The 15,984-nt window shown below is 32.8% G+C and overlaps 1 protein-coding gene across 1 annotated transcript; it reads right to left on the reverse strand.

Annotated features, from left to right (window-relative positions):
• Nucleotides 1–4,743: 4,743 nt before the first annotated feature.
• On the reverse strand, nt 4,744–14,215 carry LOC129870312 (D-aminoacyl-tRNA deacylase). The gene is made up of 8 exons (XM_055945046.1): nt 13,855–14,215; nt 12,189–12,331; nt 11,952–12,015; nt 10,870–10,922; nt 10,694–10,749; nt 7,130–7,204; nt 6,573–6,761; nt 4,744–5,052 (listed from the first exon to the last, which is right to left on the reverse strand). The coding sequence occupies exons 1-8, from the start codon at nt 14,138–14,140 to the stop codon at nt 4,965–4,967; spliced, it is 954 nt and encodes a 317-aa protein (XP_055801021.1). The 5' UTR covers nt 14,141–14,215; the 3' UTR covers nt 4,744–4,964.
• Nucleotides 14,216–15,984: the final 1,769 nt, after the last annotated feature.

The following is a 15,984-nucleotide window of genomic DNA, read 5'->3' on the forward strand; positions in this document are numbered from 1 at the left end:
CGATTTCAATGGTTCTTCTGAGAATCCAACTCCTCCAAAGATTACACCAAAGAAGAAGAATACACCCAAAAAGAAGAAGACTCAAGTGAAGAACAAAGAAACCATAGAGAAGGGAGAAAAAGAAAGGGGAAGATGTTGGAGTCTCACTCATCCGATTCTCATTCATCTGAATTTTTGGATTCTGATTTTGATTTCGTAAATGAAAATAAATCAAAAAGGCAAAGACTGTAGAAAAGGGCGAGCCTTCAAAACCCTCTAGAAAAAGACCAGTAGTTCAACATTGAAGAATTCAAAAACCCTCAAATCAAAAAAGGTCAAACATGTTGTGAATGTATTTATATTTATGAACAAGTTTTTAAATTTTTTTTATGCATACCCCTATTATGAAAGTTGTATGAAATTACTACAAAATTGATATAATTTATGTCCTTTTTTTGTGAAAATGGGATGATTTTGGTATACATTATTTATATTTTTAGATTGTTTATTGTTATTACATATTACATTTTTTATTGTGTGTTTTACTGTTGTATTTTAAATATATAGTATTTTTTTGGCATGAAATGTACTCCAGATATGAAATAGCATGAAATTGACATACGTCTTTGAATTGAAATATATACTCTGTCAACCTAAATGGCAGAAAAGTGACTTGGCATGAAAGTGACATGTAATTTGTATAGACTTGTCATAGTGGTATGCAAAGGGTGTTTGCTGTATATATAAACGACATGTAATTAGTATAAAAGTCGTGTGATTTAGCTATATTGATTATATATTTGTTAGTAGGTTTGATATTAACTTTCAATTGTGTTGACATTAACTTTCAATGAAATTGATATGAATTTGTCTTTCATTACTGCATTTAAACTTGTAAAATTATGATATTTTTTGTAGTTCTATTATGTGTATTTTTATTAGACTATAAATGGTATGAAATTGGCATAATATGGTAAGTATATAGTAGTTTTTTGTATGAAATTTGTATATAAAAGATATGTAACTGATATGATTACAGTTTATGTATCATAGTCCTAATTTTATGCTTGTTTTATAATTACCCAAAATTGAGTTAAATTAGACTAAACTTGATACTTTTTTTTGCATTTGTCATGAAATTGAACAGGCTCCGGACACCACTATGTATCCCACGCCAAAACCAAGGAAATCTGCTCCTAGTTAAATAATGGACTCGTGTTTTTTTTTGTATTCTAGTAGTATTAGTGCATTTTTTCTAACAAAACAACAACACATACTATGTTTTTTTATTTTATTTCGTGTTTTTTTCTAAACACTGTTTATTTTGTTATGGAAATAATTTATGAAAGTGTATTTGTTGTTTTATAACATATGACTTCTAATTTAATACAAATATTTTTTTTTGTATAACATATCTGATTATGATCTTGGTATGAAATTTGTATAATTTGAACATTTTCTAGCACTGAACCCTTTTTACTATGTATGATATTGTCATGAAATTTGTATAGTATGATCTTTTTTAACATCATTATATTTTAAAATCTGATTATGATCTTGGTATGAAATCTATATATTTTGAATATTTTCACCATTGATCATATTTAATAAGCGTGGCTTCAATAGCTAACAATTTTATGGCATGAAGGTATAGTGAGTAATGAATTTTAATAGAATTCCGAATGTATACACCAGCAAAACTAATTAAATAAAATAATAAGAAAATTTACAAGTTCTTATACACATTACTTACTAATCAAGGTAATAATTAAGTAGTCTTTATTAAATTTTTAAAATTTCTGTTTATGTGTACAACGTTGGTGCGAAATTGTATATTTTGAACATTTTTTCAATACTAAACCATTGTTTTATGTATGATATTGATATGAAATTTTTATACTTTGATATTTTTTAACATCATTATATTTACACGTGATTATATTTTAAAATCTGATTATGATCTTTGATAAGAAATTTGTATATTTTGAATATTTTCAACACTGATCATATTTAATAAGTGTGGTTTCATTGGATTTACAAATTCAAAGAACTTTAATACACAAATTTATTACTTGGATACAAATTTCATTCATTGTTATACACATGTTTTATACAAACACTTCTAGAATTTAAATTTTAACTAACTTTCATACGGTAATGGATAAGAACTTGTACATTCCAAATTAAAATAGCTTTCATACACAAAACAGAATGTTCTGCACAACTAATTGAGAAAATTAAGAACAGTAAATGCAAATTAATGTTACAACTAAACCAACTGAATGAGAAAAATAAGGGTTTAGTAATTCCAGATTTTATGGTAACTAAAATTAATTGCCCATTTTATTCCATTTTAATTTATTCTTTATACATTAAAATAATAAATCTCAGGAAGGAGTATATTTAACCGCATCAACTAATTAAAATGCGAATTATTGTTACAATTACATCAACTAAATGAGAATAATAAGGGGTTTATTCCTAGATTGATGGTAATTATGTTACTTTATAAAATTTATATAAAAATAAATTTAATTTAAAATCATGGATGAACGCATAAAATTTGTATTGAAGATAAATATGGAAGGAAAAAAAACGTGCATGAAAAATTAAAGAAAAAATTTAATGTGGGTATATTAATGGAGAAAATTGTGTGAGAATATTAAAGAGAGATTTAAAAAATAAAACAGATTTAAGAAATAAAAAAAATAAATTTAAAAAATGATATCAATTTTCAAAACAATAAAAAAAATATCATAGAAAGAAGGAGGAAAGAGAAACTAAAACAACAGATTGATACTACTAATTAGGAGATTGATAACAATCAAAATAGTGTCCAACTAAATGGAGAAAATCAAAGATTGATATATCTGGCCATTTATAAAATACAATATTTAAGGAAAAATATATTGTTATTTAATTACTTAATAAATATAATCAATTAATTTATAAATTAAAACCAGAGTCCTGATTGAATGGTAATTCAGTATTACCATTAATACATTTATTACCTTTTTCTTTAATCCGCTTATTAATAAATTAATTATTGCATTATATTTTAAAATTTGTTATATCTTGATAGAGTTTTACTGCTACAACTTGAAACTTATAACATCCTGTTATAACTCAAAATATATTATCTTAATAATGACATTTCAAAAAATTTCACTAATTTGATTTACTATTTGATGATCAAATTTATTTTTTCACTCATCTTCTTGTAAAATTTATAATAGATGCCCTTATTATTTATTTTTGCAGATACAAAAAATAAATTACAATATAGGCGCAACAAAATTAGTTATATATTTTTTTCTTACTTTTTCCATCTACACTTCTTTCGTTTTATTTCTCAAATTTTCTCACTAAAAAATGAAATAAGAAACTAAAATAATAATAATAAGGAAATAGATCTACAAGGGAGATTTTAAAACTTATATTAGCAGTCGAATCAAAGAAGTAAAAAAACAAATTCACACCTCAGAAGAATCAAATATACTTTGACCTTTGCTAGAAGGATCTAATACCCCTACATGGATTATTTTTTTAATAAAAAGGCAAAAAAATAATTTAATTTTTTTTCCACTTCCGTTAGTCAAAAAGGATATATCTGGGTCATTTATATAACGGTAAGGATATATATGAGTCACTATTGTAACGAGAGTATGTCATCTCTAAATTGCAAAATTGAGGGGTATATCAGATCCTTTCCGTAAAATAAATGTTATAAAAATAGAGGGTCAAAAACTCTTGCTTTGCCGGAAATGTATAGACTATTTGTGGCTCAAGTTAATAGTTAAAAGTAGACCAATTCATAACATTTGATCAAAAGATAAAAGAGTAGACGCCCTGTGACTTCTTTTCTTCTTTTAATCATCTAGTGTCCAGAATTTTCATTGATTCAATTAATCCAGACGATGATATGAGGTGAGCTTCACTAGTAAAAAATTGTATTAAGTGAGAATTAAATGGAGAAGCATTATTATCAATACATAAAAATGAAGATTACAATTAAAGAATAATGTGTAGTTGTTATTGGTTTTAAGAGAAGAGGTGGATAGTGAGACTTAGATAAAGATTACATTGCAAGTACTTATTAAATTTGCAACTGCTTTTATCTAATTTATGACTTCAAGATTATTGTCGTGTCAATGTAAAACGCAATTCATGGAAATACTAGAAAGATTGTCTCGGTAAAGCTTTTATGGGGGCGGAGCCAAGTAGGGTAAAAAGTTCATCTAAATTTCCTTTGGTAAACAATAAATATAAATTATTTTTATGTATATAAAATAAATATTGAATTTTTTAGTCTCTTCGTATATTTACTTCATAATTTTTAAGGCATAATACATAATAATGTTCTTTTAACTTAGCTTCAACTAATATCTATGCCCTCCAACTTTGGATGTGCACAAGTAAGCATTTAAAACTTGTATAAAATTAAACACACACGTTCTACATGACAATTTGTGGTCCCACATGACATCCTATGTATATTGTGCCACGTATGATGTGTCTTATTCAACTTTGTATTAATGTCTGCTTGTGCACATTTAAAGTTGGAAGACACAAATGCTAGTTGAGACCAAATTAAATGACACATTTTTATGCCTTTTTAAATCTTGGCTTCGCCATTGACTTTCATGCATGTGAAGATAAACCACGTAAATTATGAAATGGTTCAAAATTTAATATGACAATGCCTTATGGGCCATGGCTCCAAATTGGACGAAGAACCATAAATGCACGACATCCAAAAGTCAGTTTAACACACAAGAAAAAAAGATTATTATACTTGCCTATATTAATCTTCATACATTGTTTTCCTTTCTTCTTCCTTTTCTTTTCCGAGGATATACAATATGCTTGTGTGATGATCTGGAAGCGCTACAATTACATCTAATAACAAAAAAAAGAAGTATGGAAGTTGTTGTTGACCTTAACAACTTCACCAATAATGAGTAACTTGCTAAACTTGTTCGGAATCAGCGGAAGTCACCAGGCTTGCCAATTTTAATGTTCTGTGCACCTAGGAATTCAATAATCGCAGTCTTCTGCCAGCTCTTGAAACTCCTGCAACAATATTCAAGTATAACAAAATATGTTATTCTAGTAAAAGAAAAAGGAAAAGAGGCAGTTAACAATTAAATATGTAACTGAGATAAACAATGAAATGATGCTTTGTGAAAAAGTACACCAAGTCCATCCCAAGGACATATTCCAGAGACAACACTTCTCCCCTTAGCCAATGACACAATCCTAATCTTAGGGTGAATGACCGGCAAACCATTTGGAACTGAACTCTAGTTAAGCCAGAATAGCCAGAATATGTTTACTCCACTCCACCTGAAATTTGGAACTGAACTCTAGCTAAGACAGAATATGTTTACTCCACTCCACCTTCAGGTATTCTTGATCTTATACTAGCTTCTAATGACATGCTAATTAGAACTTTCACGGCTTTATCAGAAGTTGGAAGGCAACAATGAACCTCTACTCACCTCTGAAACCTGCAACGCTCATTATATCCTAGTCTACTCGTTTTGGCTGTTTGTACTCAGCGGCCAGAAGAAAATTGCCATACTTCAGTGGTAAACATGATGGGGAGAGAAAAAGAGAACTTTTCACCTATGCCATCTTACCAAACCTACCACCTGACTATCAAGTGCACACAGGCCACCGCTAAGGAAGACCAGTGACTGGTCAGGAGAAGTAATCTTGTCATGAGTTTCTTTTCTCTTCACAGCTGAAACTTTTCTGCCAGAAATATTTTACAGAATCCTAATGTAAAGCTAAGAATGGGGATATAAAATAGTTAAAGAGGGTTTAAGATTTTTGTGTCTAGATAAGTGATAAAAGCAAGTTCCTGGTAATTGTGTCATCAATGGAGTTGTTTGAACTGTTTGTGAGAGCAGATCAATCGCAACAGAGTCATGGAGAAGCAAGAAAAAGACCTGGGCTTTGGGCAGAATGTCCCCTCAGCCTGATGATGAACCATTATTGGGTGGAGGGAAGTCATTATGATCCTGAAAAAGGACTCTAGGCAAAGATTTTATTGTTCTTTCCTGATAACAAATCATTAGAAAAGCTCACAATCTTTTGTTAAACTTCAAGATTACGACAAAGGAAAACTGGATTTAAATATTCGATACGTTGAGAAGAAAAAAGTCTAATGTTGAAAATGAATAGCATATGTAAATGTGCACTCCGATTCTGGAAAAGTGCAGCTTCTTCCATTTTAAGATCATATTCTCATTTTCTATCATGATTATCACTCTGTAACAATATGCTCAAATAGATGGTCGTCCAATAAAAGAATGAAGATGGATCACTTTGGAAAAGTTAAACTTACGGAGATGGTCACTCTTTGATGTAACATATTTTCACCGTCTTAAAATTCCTATATAGTCAGTTCACCCTGGCCCTAAAAAGTGGTCCTTACACTCTATAGCGGAAGATTTACATTTCAGTGAAAATTCAAGTGGTACTTGTAATTCAGTGGTTGGGAATTGGTATGTATCTTTTCAATCTTTCATAGTGTAGAACCAATTATCAAAATAGATCTTTTTTTTTTTTTTTGCAAATTTACTTACTTCTGATCAAGATGTGCCAGAATTTCTCCCCCAGGAAAACCTGCTTTGGTAGCATCATATGCTGCTCTAATTGAGTGTTTCCAAGTTCCGGCAATATCTTGTGCACTTACTTTACCTTTTGATGGACCAGGATCTTCCATTGGTAAGGAGTAACCAGAGAGGAGTTGGCCCACCCAACAACCATCCTTCCTGTGAGCGAACGAAAACATATTAAACCAAACATATGCTGGAATATAGCTTCTGTTTCATAATGTAGCAACTTTGGATTACTTCACACAGTTGGTGTAAATAAAGCTAAAGAATCATTAGGTTCTAAAAGAGCAGCTGAACCAAATCAAGCAGTTGTATTATCTGCTTGATAGATAACTTGAAAAGCTAAGTAAGAAGATACAGACAAAACTTTTTACAGTCTAACTACGCCAAATTTTTAATGCAAAATGATCACACACATTCCAAGGCTCCAATATCAAAGATATGGGTTCTCTTAAACAAGCTGTGATGAAAAGGTATGGAATATAATAGAGGTAAAAAAACAATTTAGTAACCAAATTACTTACTTTATCACATCTGTATGTCGTGGCACATAATGTCCTCCACCAATCCCTAGAAGGACTTTGTTATTTGCAGACGTACTGGATGGCAAGGGAATGACTTGTCAATTCAGAATATTACAGAGGACACCTTTTACAGACAAATACAATTAACAGCTAGATAAAAATAACCATTCCTTCAAACTATAGGCTGTGTAGCTAATGTCAAAGAGTTAATATTAGTAAGGTTTAAAATTGTGGACAACAAAACCATAGGACTGACAGAGCAGAGAATAACAGAGTCTGGGTTTTTCCAAATTCACTCCTGGATCAAAACCAGAACGAGGAAGTGTAAAATTTGGTTAGCCTCTTGATTTTCATGCTGGTCATGTTGGACCATTTACACTTAAAAAAGAAGGCCTTCTCATGCTCCAAATAGGAGATCATATTCTTCGGCCTTCTCATGCTCCAAATAGGAGATCATATTCTTCTATGCTGCAGCCTCATTAACAACATGTGGCTTTTTGCTGAGAACTCCCGAAGTTGTAAAGAAGAGCACGACTGCATAAAGCTTGTCAAAGCTAGGGGAGAATGAAATAGAAGATCTTGAAGAAACCAAAATTCCTTCTTACTTCATTTTAGTTCAATAATACATGGGAGCAGCTTCAGAAGCAAAGAGTTAACAGATACTCTGATGATGAAGCTCTGAATTCCAGAAAAGAAACTTAAGACAGACTGCTGGTGGGCATTGGCTCAGGCGGTGTAGTTCTTTTTATTATTACATATTTTGCAAGTAACTGGAATGAAATGAGCATGTCTGTAATATTGTTCAAGGGAAAAGAGAGCAAACTGGCAGCTTTTGGAGTATGTTGATGGGAACAGAAGGCTATGAATTGCAAGGAGAGAACAATAAAGAATTATGAATCCAAAAGAGGGCGCTCTGCCTCTGAAATCGCTAGCATAAGTAAGAGCGTGGGTTTGCAATATAAATGTGTCTCCAAAACTTCACCTTTGCTGTACTCAGTTTCTTTTCTTTGCTTGGGAGGTGGGGTAAGGATTAGCATGTGGTCGATGCACATGCTCAGTTCTAGTTCCCTTATTAGTATTGTTATTATTACTCTCCTACTATCTTATTCTTCGGATTTAGTATTTTTTGCTTGTTAGAATAGGAATAGGAATAGGAATGTACAATCCTACTTAGAATAGGAATAGGAATAGTATGTAGTATCCTACTTGGTAAAGAATTGTATTGTAGTGTCTATAAATAGGTAAGGGTGTGCAAAAACCGAACCGAAAAAATGTTATTGGGTTGTAGCTATTGGGTTATTGGGTTAATGAGTTTTTAATGGTTTTATAAATAAAAATTATCGGGTTATTGGTTCAATATTGGTTTTTAATATTGGGTTATTGGGTAAACCGATAACCCATTAAAACAATAGTAATTTACTAATTTACCCCTAAATAAATATTAAATATTAATACAAATTCCTTATTGGTTACTACATTTTCCCTTTAGGCTTCAATTTACATTATTATCCTAGTTCTTTTATTTGTGTTGCACTTGTACAGTTATTTCATGTTAGTCACTATTGTTTCTATTTTATGATCATTCCGTAAAGTTATATTATTGTCTTGTTGCGCCAAATTGTTGGAGAAGTCATATAATTATTTCATGAGCATTTTCTTATTGGTTAAACCGAAAACCAAACCGTTAAGGACCAAAATCAATAAAAAAATATCTTATTGATTTGTTATTGGTTTAGCATATTTCAAAATCAAAAACCAAAAACCGATAATGCATTAAACTGAACCGAACCGACCGATGTACACCCCTATAAATAGGGTCTCAATGTAATAATGTAGAGACACAATTCAATAATATTTTTCTTCAATATTTCTCACTTCGTATCAGAGCCTCTACGATCTTGGTAGAGAATCAAAGAGTTTCCACTGCCGCCAGGCGGCTATTACTCATATATGCTGCCCATCTGGCCAATGATTATGTTAGCAAAACTTGGGTCACCATGTATCTTTCCGGTGATCATTTTTTCATATCTAATTTATGTAGCACCGTGCATCTTTTCGGTGACTAATTTGTTATATTTAATTTGCGTAGTACCGTGCATTTTTTCAGACTACTTTCTCATATCTGAGTTGCATAGCACTATGCCATCTTTCCGGTGACTACTTTGTTATATCTAATTTGCGTAGCACCGTGCATCTTTCGGTGACAACTTTCTCATATATTATTTGTGTAGCATCGTGCCACCTTTCTAGTGACTACTTTCTCATATTCAATTTGTGTAGCATTGTGCCATCTTTTAGGCGACTACTTTTTCACATCCAATTTGTGTAGCACCGTGCCATCTTTTCGGTAACTATTTATTTGTGTAGGATTATACCATCATTCTGACCCTACCTATATAATTTCTTCAGTAGGGTTGTGTCGTCAATCCGCCGACCCTACCCATATAATTTTTATTTTCCAAGTCGTGCCATCTTTTTGACCCTACTCATATAATTCTCTTTCTCAGTAGGGTCATGCCATCATTCCAACCCTACCATATTATTTTATTTCTAAGATTGGAACCATTATTAGCCATCAAATCTAATACTTCAACGCATGAGCATGTTCAGTTCAATTTTTCGATGACTTTCTTGTTTAATGTCAACTCGTCTATTGATTCCAAGATGATCCATATATTTTATACCAGATTTTGAGCATTTTCCGACGACCGGTGCACTATGAAGAAGTCTACATGGAGTAACCACCTAGTTTTTTGCTCAGGGGGAGTTTAGTAGTCTTGTATGTCGATTATGCAGGTCACTCTATGGACTAAAACAGTCTTCTCGAGCTTGGTTTGGAAAGTTCAGCACAGTAATTCAAGAGTTTGGCATGACTCATAGTGGAGATGATCATTATGTGTTTTATCACATTCTGCATCAAATCCAGTATTTCATAAAAAGACTAAGCACATTGAGATTGACTGTCAATTTTGTGAAGTCGAGTGATCAACTTTCATATATCTTCACGAAGTCCCTCATCGGTCCTCATATTTATTACATTTGTAACAAGCTAACTGCTTATGATTTGTATGCACCAGCTTGAGGGGAGTGTTAGAATAGAAATAGGAATGTACAATCCTACTTAGAATAGAAATAGGAATAGTATGTAGTATCCTACTTGGTAAAGGATTGTATTGTAGTGTCTATAAATAGGGTCTCAATATAATAATGTAGAGACAAAATTCAACAATATTTTTCTCCAATATTTCCCACATTGTTATTTCCTTTGCTTCCATTATCGCATTATGTGTTGTTGCTAATTCTCTGTTCCTATATTTTCTTTACATAATTGATTTTTTGATATGCTTTATTTGAGCCGAGAGTCTATTGGAAACAACCTCTCTATCTTCACAAGGTAGGGGGGTAAGGCTGCGTACGCACAACCTTCCCCATGCCCCCCTTGTGGAATTACACTAGGTATGTTGTTGTTCAGAGAAGAGAATGCTCAGCCAAAAGAATATGAAAAAAGAAGAGCCTGGGATTTTTTAGGGATATAGGGGAACAACTTGCAGATGTAAATGATACCTGCTCCAGTTTCCAACAGGAGGAGCGCCTCCTAGTCCAAGTCCTTCCCAGACTAACTGTGAGTAGAACATATATGTGTTTGAGAAATCAAAATACGTAAGCAATGATGTTTTTGGATATACCAGATGGGTTACATAAAAAAACAGTAAAGCAGCCAATAACAAAGTAAAACTCACTAGAGCAACAACTTGAGCAGCATCCGGCCTCTTCCAGTACTCCTCAGTGCTACCTAGATCAAGCAAGTAATTAGTTTCAAAACAACATAGCTGATGAAGTAAGAGATGGAGTAAAAGTTGTGCTCTTGTTGAAGAAGAGCAAAGAGAGAAATAATAGAGAAGAAGGGGACAAAATAAATATATAGACTCAGTATGCTAATTGTGCACAAGATGAACGCCATCCCTCTCCAACCCAATATAAAAAGGAAAAAGGAAAATTAAGAACCACCTAACAAAGGTAAAAGGGTAAAGATGAACAAAGAGAAATCTAAAAACAGAGTTAGTCCATATCAGCCTAAGTATATAAAAGGGAAACTATCCTAGAAGCAAGAAACAGACACACACAAAAAAATTGAATCAATCCAATGCCTGCCTAAGGAAAAGTCTTGTGAACCTATCTGTTTCAACTATTAAATTGAGTCTTGCATATTTTGGTTATTATTATGTTACTATGCCAAAGAATACTCCAGAAAGAGAAAAAAGAGTGTCTACACTATAGTAAAAAGACAGCTTAAAGAGAACCAAGGTAGTGGCTTAGTAATCTACTTTATAACTGACTTAGAGCCTGGTTGGACACCTCTGCTTGCTTAAAATTTAGGAGATTTACCTTGTTCCCTCATCCTTACATTTTTTTCTCTGTGAGAACTTTCTGTCCTTGATCTTGTGTTACTTCCTCCCCATTTTAATAGTGTGATCTTCCTTCATATTAAAATTATAGAGGGGGAAAGAAAAATAAGTGCTGGTACCATTTTCTTCTTCCAGGTTTTAGATTTTACTTGAATTATAAGCAACTCTGCTGCAATTGGTGTAGTAAACTTCTAGATCTCCCTTCTATTCCATTTATGGCCTATTTATCAGACAAATGCAGAATTTTGTGGACCTCCTGGAAATTATGGAGCTTTAATTCTACTTCATAATTCCTATATAGCATGAATGCATAAGACATGAAATAGAGCACATTAGACTATTTCTTTATGGTGCGAACTCCAATTTTAAGGAGGAACTAAAAGTAAACAAAAAAAACATTATTTCATGTAGCTTACCTATCTCAATAAACATTGTTGGCTTAGTTGTCACAGGTCCATGATGAGTAGCCTCAAAGGTAATCTATACCAGCAAGGAAACAATAGTATTACACTCCATATTACATGTCAAGTAGAGGGAAAATGGAAAACAAAAGAAAGAAGCTATTTAGAGAGAATTGCCAGGATAGCAGAAGAATGATTTCTTTGAGAGTCAAAAAAGACTGATCATAGAACTGGTATAGAAAAGAGCCATACTTCAAATTCGGGAATGAGATTATGAGATTCAGCAATTTTATTCAAAAGAATCATCCACAGTCCCATCCTTGGATTTGGTGGTGCCGCCCACCCTGGCCTCCCTCCTTGTGGTGGAATATCCCCTTGTTTCAAATGTGGCACTCCTAACAAACATTGAACATAATTAGGACCTCATTAAGGTGCTGCAAATATCTAAGTTCTACACATCAAATGTACCATACTCTCTCCCAATTTATAAACACTCTTTCCATGTTAGGACGCCTCATAACGTTTGATAACCATTCAAATAATGATATTATCCTATACAATTTTTACAACTTTTAGAATTCATTTAAATGTACTAGTACTATAATTATTTCTTTTCAGTACCACTAATATAATACTCCATCCATACCAACTTATATACCACTCTCTTCAATTTTGGGATGTTCAAAATGATTGCAACATTAACTAATAATATTATTTTATACCCCTTTTTCACAGTTTTTTTTTTAAAAAATTATATTGAAATTTGAATTTAAACATTGAAGTGATTTTTCATCTATCAAAATAACTTTTTAACTATTAATTAAATATTTTTCGCTATAAAGCATGAACTCAGGAGTATTATTGCATAAGTCCAATGAATATTAAACTTATTCATTTAACTATAACCCTATGATATTTCTTCTACAGTAATATAGTAGAATGCATGTCATTTTCTTTTACATATATCAACTTTTGCTTCATATAACATGCTTCAGTCCAATACTTAAATGTTGTTGTCAACCTTCAATACTAATAATATCACAAGAAACACTGTATACCTATATTGTCCGTTATACCATTTTCCGTATATCACCAGTTTTATAGATAATCAAACATGGAAAATGATCCAGAAAATATTTTCACAAGGTTAAACATTTTCAACATAAATCGATTACCACTGAAAACATTTTCCCCCAAGCAGAATAACCCTATAACACTTTAATATTTTCCTTCATTTCTTAAAAAGGTAGTGTTTTGGCTGGTTTGTCGCTCTTAAACTAATTCAATTGTGTACTTTCTACCTCCTAGCAGCACATATAGAGGATAACTCTATTCACCAAAACTTAGACAAATGGAATCACCTAACCTTTATTTTGCCTATACTGTAATTTGAACTATGTTGTTACCACCAACTTTATTAATAACTAGGTCACACATTTGGGTGATAAATACTTTGTTCCATTACCACTATAAAAAAAAAAGGCAGCCCGGTGCACTAAAGATCCCGCTATGCGCAGGGTTCGGGGAAGGGCCCGACCACAAGGGTCTATTGTACGCAGCCTTACCTTGCATTTCTGCCAGAGGCTGTTTCCAAGGCTTGAACCCGTGACTTCCTGGTCACATGGCAGCAACTTTACCAGTTACTCCAATGTGGTAATATAATACATCAGCACAATTAATTTTAAACACAGTATATTCAATCCAACACCCTCATATAAAATGAGACAAGAGATTTACTATTACTTACAGAGGCGGATGCATCTTTACAGCACTGGGTTCGTCTAAATTCATGTGTAAAAATTCACTAAAATTGTGAACAATTAATAGGTCTGAACTCATAACTTTTAAAATATAGTAATAAGTTCAAATGCTAATAACCTTAAAATTAATCTCATAGAATTTAAATTCTGAATCATACCGATGGGGTGGATGGTAAGAGCGGGTCGGTTAGAGACAGCAGTGTGTTTACTAAGGAAGATAACCTCATCGACGGGCTGACCAGTAGAATTCTCCCAACGTTGATCCAAATCATCTTCTTCCACAATGCCTTTGTCATGCTCCAACAGTCTGACATCGCCATTGCTGAAACTTCTGATACCTTGATCTAAGGTGGGACCCGGTTGCCACCCTGGCATGGCTAACAGCTTCTTCGCCGGGCAAATGGATGCCGGATCCGTCGTCGTTGCCACAACTAGCTTCACCATTTTCACCGGCTTTTCTGAGACTGAAGATTCTGTGGGTATTTTCTGTGGGAAATTTTTGGCAGAGTATTTATATAGTTTGGGTTTAAATGATCGACGGTCCTGCTGGCGCCACACTGGCAGTAGTTAGGCCCTTTTTATTGCCGTGTCAAAATTTAAGACGGGATTTTCACAAAATATTTGAAGAAAAATGTGACTTTTGACCCATATGACACTGGTCTACTTTTGTGGGAAATTTTCCTTTCTCTTTCATCAGTAAAATCAAAATCAAAAATCTATTTCATTTTATTTAAAATTTTTCTGTAAAATGTTGTTGGATAATTTTAATATCACGAAAAATTCTTATAACTTGATACATGCTTATGAAAGTGTCTTAAAGAATATTTAACCGCTTAATATATATTTTCAAAATTCAACAAACTCTTCTGGTATTAAATATGAACCATAAATTAACAAAGATTTATCTTTTATAAAACTTAACAATAAAAAAATGTGAGAAAGAGTCCAATTTTTCTTTTTCTTCGTTATCTTTTAGTGTCCAAAATGGACCCAAAAACTTATATAAAAACTAAAAGAAATAAACAAGAGGGTCATATGTCAATTTTTTTGGTAAACAAGATATTTTTATAAATATTTAAACTGGCATTGGAGTTTGACTTCACTTCGGCTTAGTACTGATACTTTGGTTATGACCATAGACAGTTCATTGATGTTCGAATTACATATAAGAATTTTCCTAACATAACAAGTTCCTATTGCGTCAGCTTCCATTGCATCTAACACATACGTTGGAGGAACTTTCATTAGCTTTAAGTTTTCAAAAGTGAGAGTCCTAGCACCTTCCTTCACCAGCATATCTGCCTCTCTATTCTCCTCTTTGAATACATGTATGATGGTGACTTATCTCAACTTCCTCATCAAGTATCTGCATTCAGTAATAATGTTGTTAAAACATAGATAAGCATAAAAATAGCTTGGACTAAATTAGAGTTAATTTTCAAGGGGTAATTTTTCCTGTGTTAGCTATTCTTAATATGTGAAGGATAGCCAACAGTTCCGCTTGAGTACTAATAGTGTGCGTGAAGGATACCTGTGTGCTCTCTAAACACCCCATAAATATCCCCCCCCCCCCTTCTTCTAGGGTCCAATGTAACGGTTCTGCCGTATTAAGTTTGAGTGTTCCTTGGGAGGGGGGTCCACTTGATATGGACAGCCCTCCTTCTAATTTTAAGCATCTTACTTTTAGCTACAATGAAATTAAATTCAGTAGCTTGTTTAATAATGTGGTCAATCTGGACATGATGCTTTTTATTATTGAACAAGTTGTCATTTCTATTAACCCAAAGACCCTAAAGGCAATAGGGGATGATAGTTTCCCAGGAAATCCATCTGTTAAAGTCTTTGTCTTTGATAGCATCCCAAGTGTCTTTCCAATTTCTTGCATTGATCCTGATTGAGTCAAAACTTATGATGGAGTTTCTAGCATTGGCAATCCTTTGCCAGAAGGAGGTGGCTCTTTGGCATTGAAAAAAAATATGGTTTATATTTTGAATCCCATTCTCACAAAACTTATAGATTTTGTCAACATTAATCCCAATGTTGTGAAGGTACTGGCTAATAGGTAAACGACCATGGGTAAGCAGCCAGATAAAAATTTTGATTTTATTGGACGTTTCTATCCTCCAAATCCTAGAGAAGTCAATGCATAGGCCTTATGTACTTTGAGCCTTAGTCTTATAGTGGTTCGGAGAATCAATGAGGTTGTAAGCACTTCTGGTTGCGAACGTGCTATTTTAACAAGATTTCAGATGAGATTATCCTCTTTTGTTATTGCTAAAGGGATAGGA

Source organism: Solanum dulcamara, chromosome 10 (assembly GCF_947179165.1).
Source record: "Solanum dulcamara chromosome 10, daSolDulc1.2, whole genome shotgun sequence".
Lineage (NCBI taxonomy): Eukaryota > Viridiplantae > Streptophyta > Magnoliopsida > Solanales > Solanaceae > Solanum > Solanum dulcamara.

Coding starts and splice junctions, on each gene's coding strand:
- LOC129870312 (XM_055945046.1), bottom strand. CDS start 14,140: ATGGTGAAGCTAGTTGTGGCAACGACGACGGATCCGGCATCCATTTGC. Junction 10,750..10,869: donor CTGCTCAAGTTGTTGCTCTA/GTGAGTTTTACT, acceptor TTCTACTCACAG/TTAGTCTGGGAAGGACTTGG. Junction 6,762..7,129: donor CGACATACAGATGTGATAAA/GTAAGTAATTTG, acceptor GTTCGCTCACAG/GAAGGATGGTTGTTGGGTGG.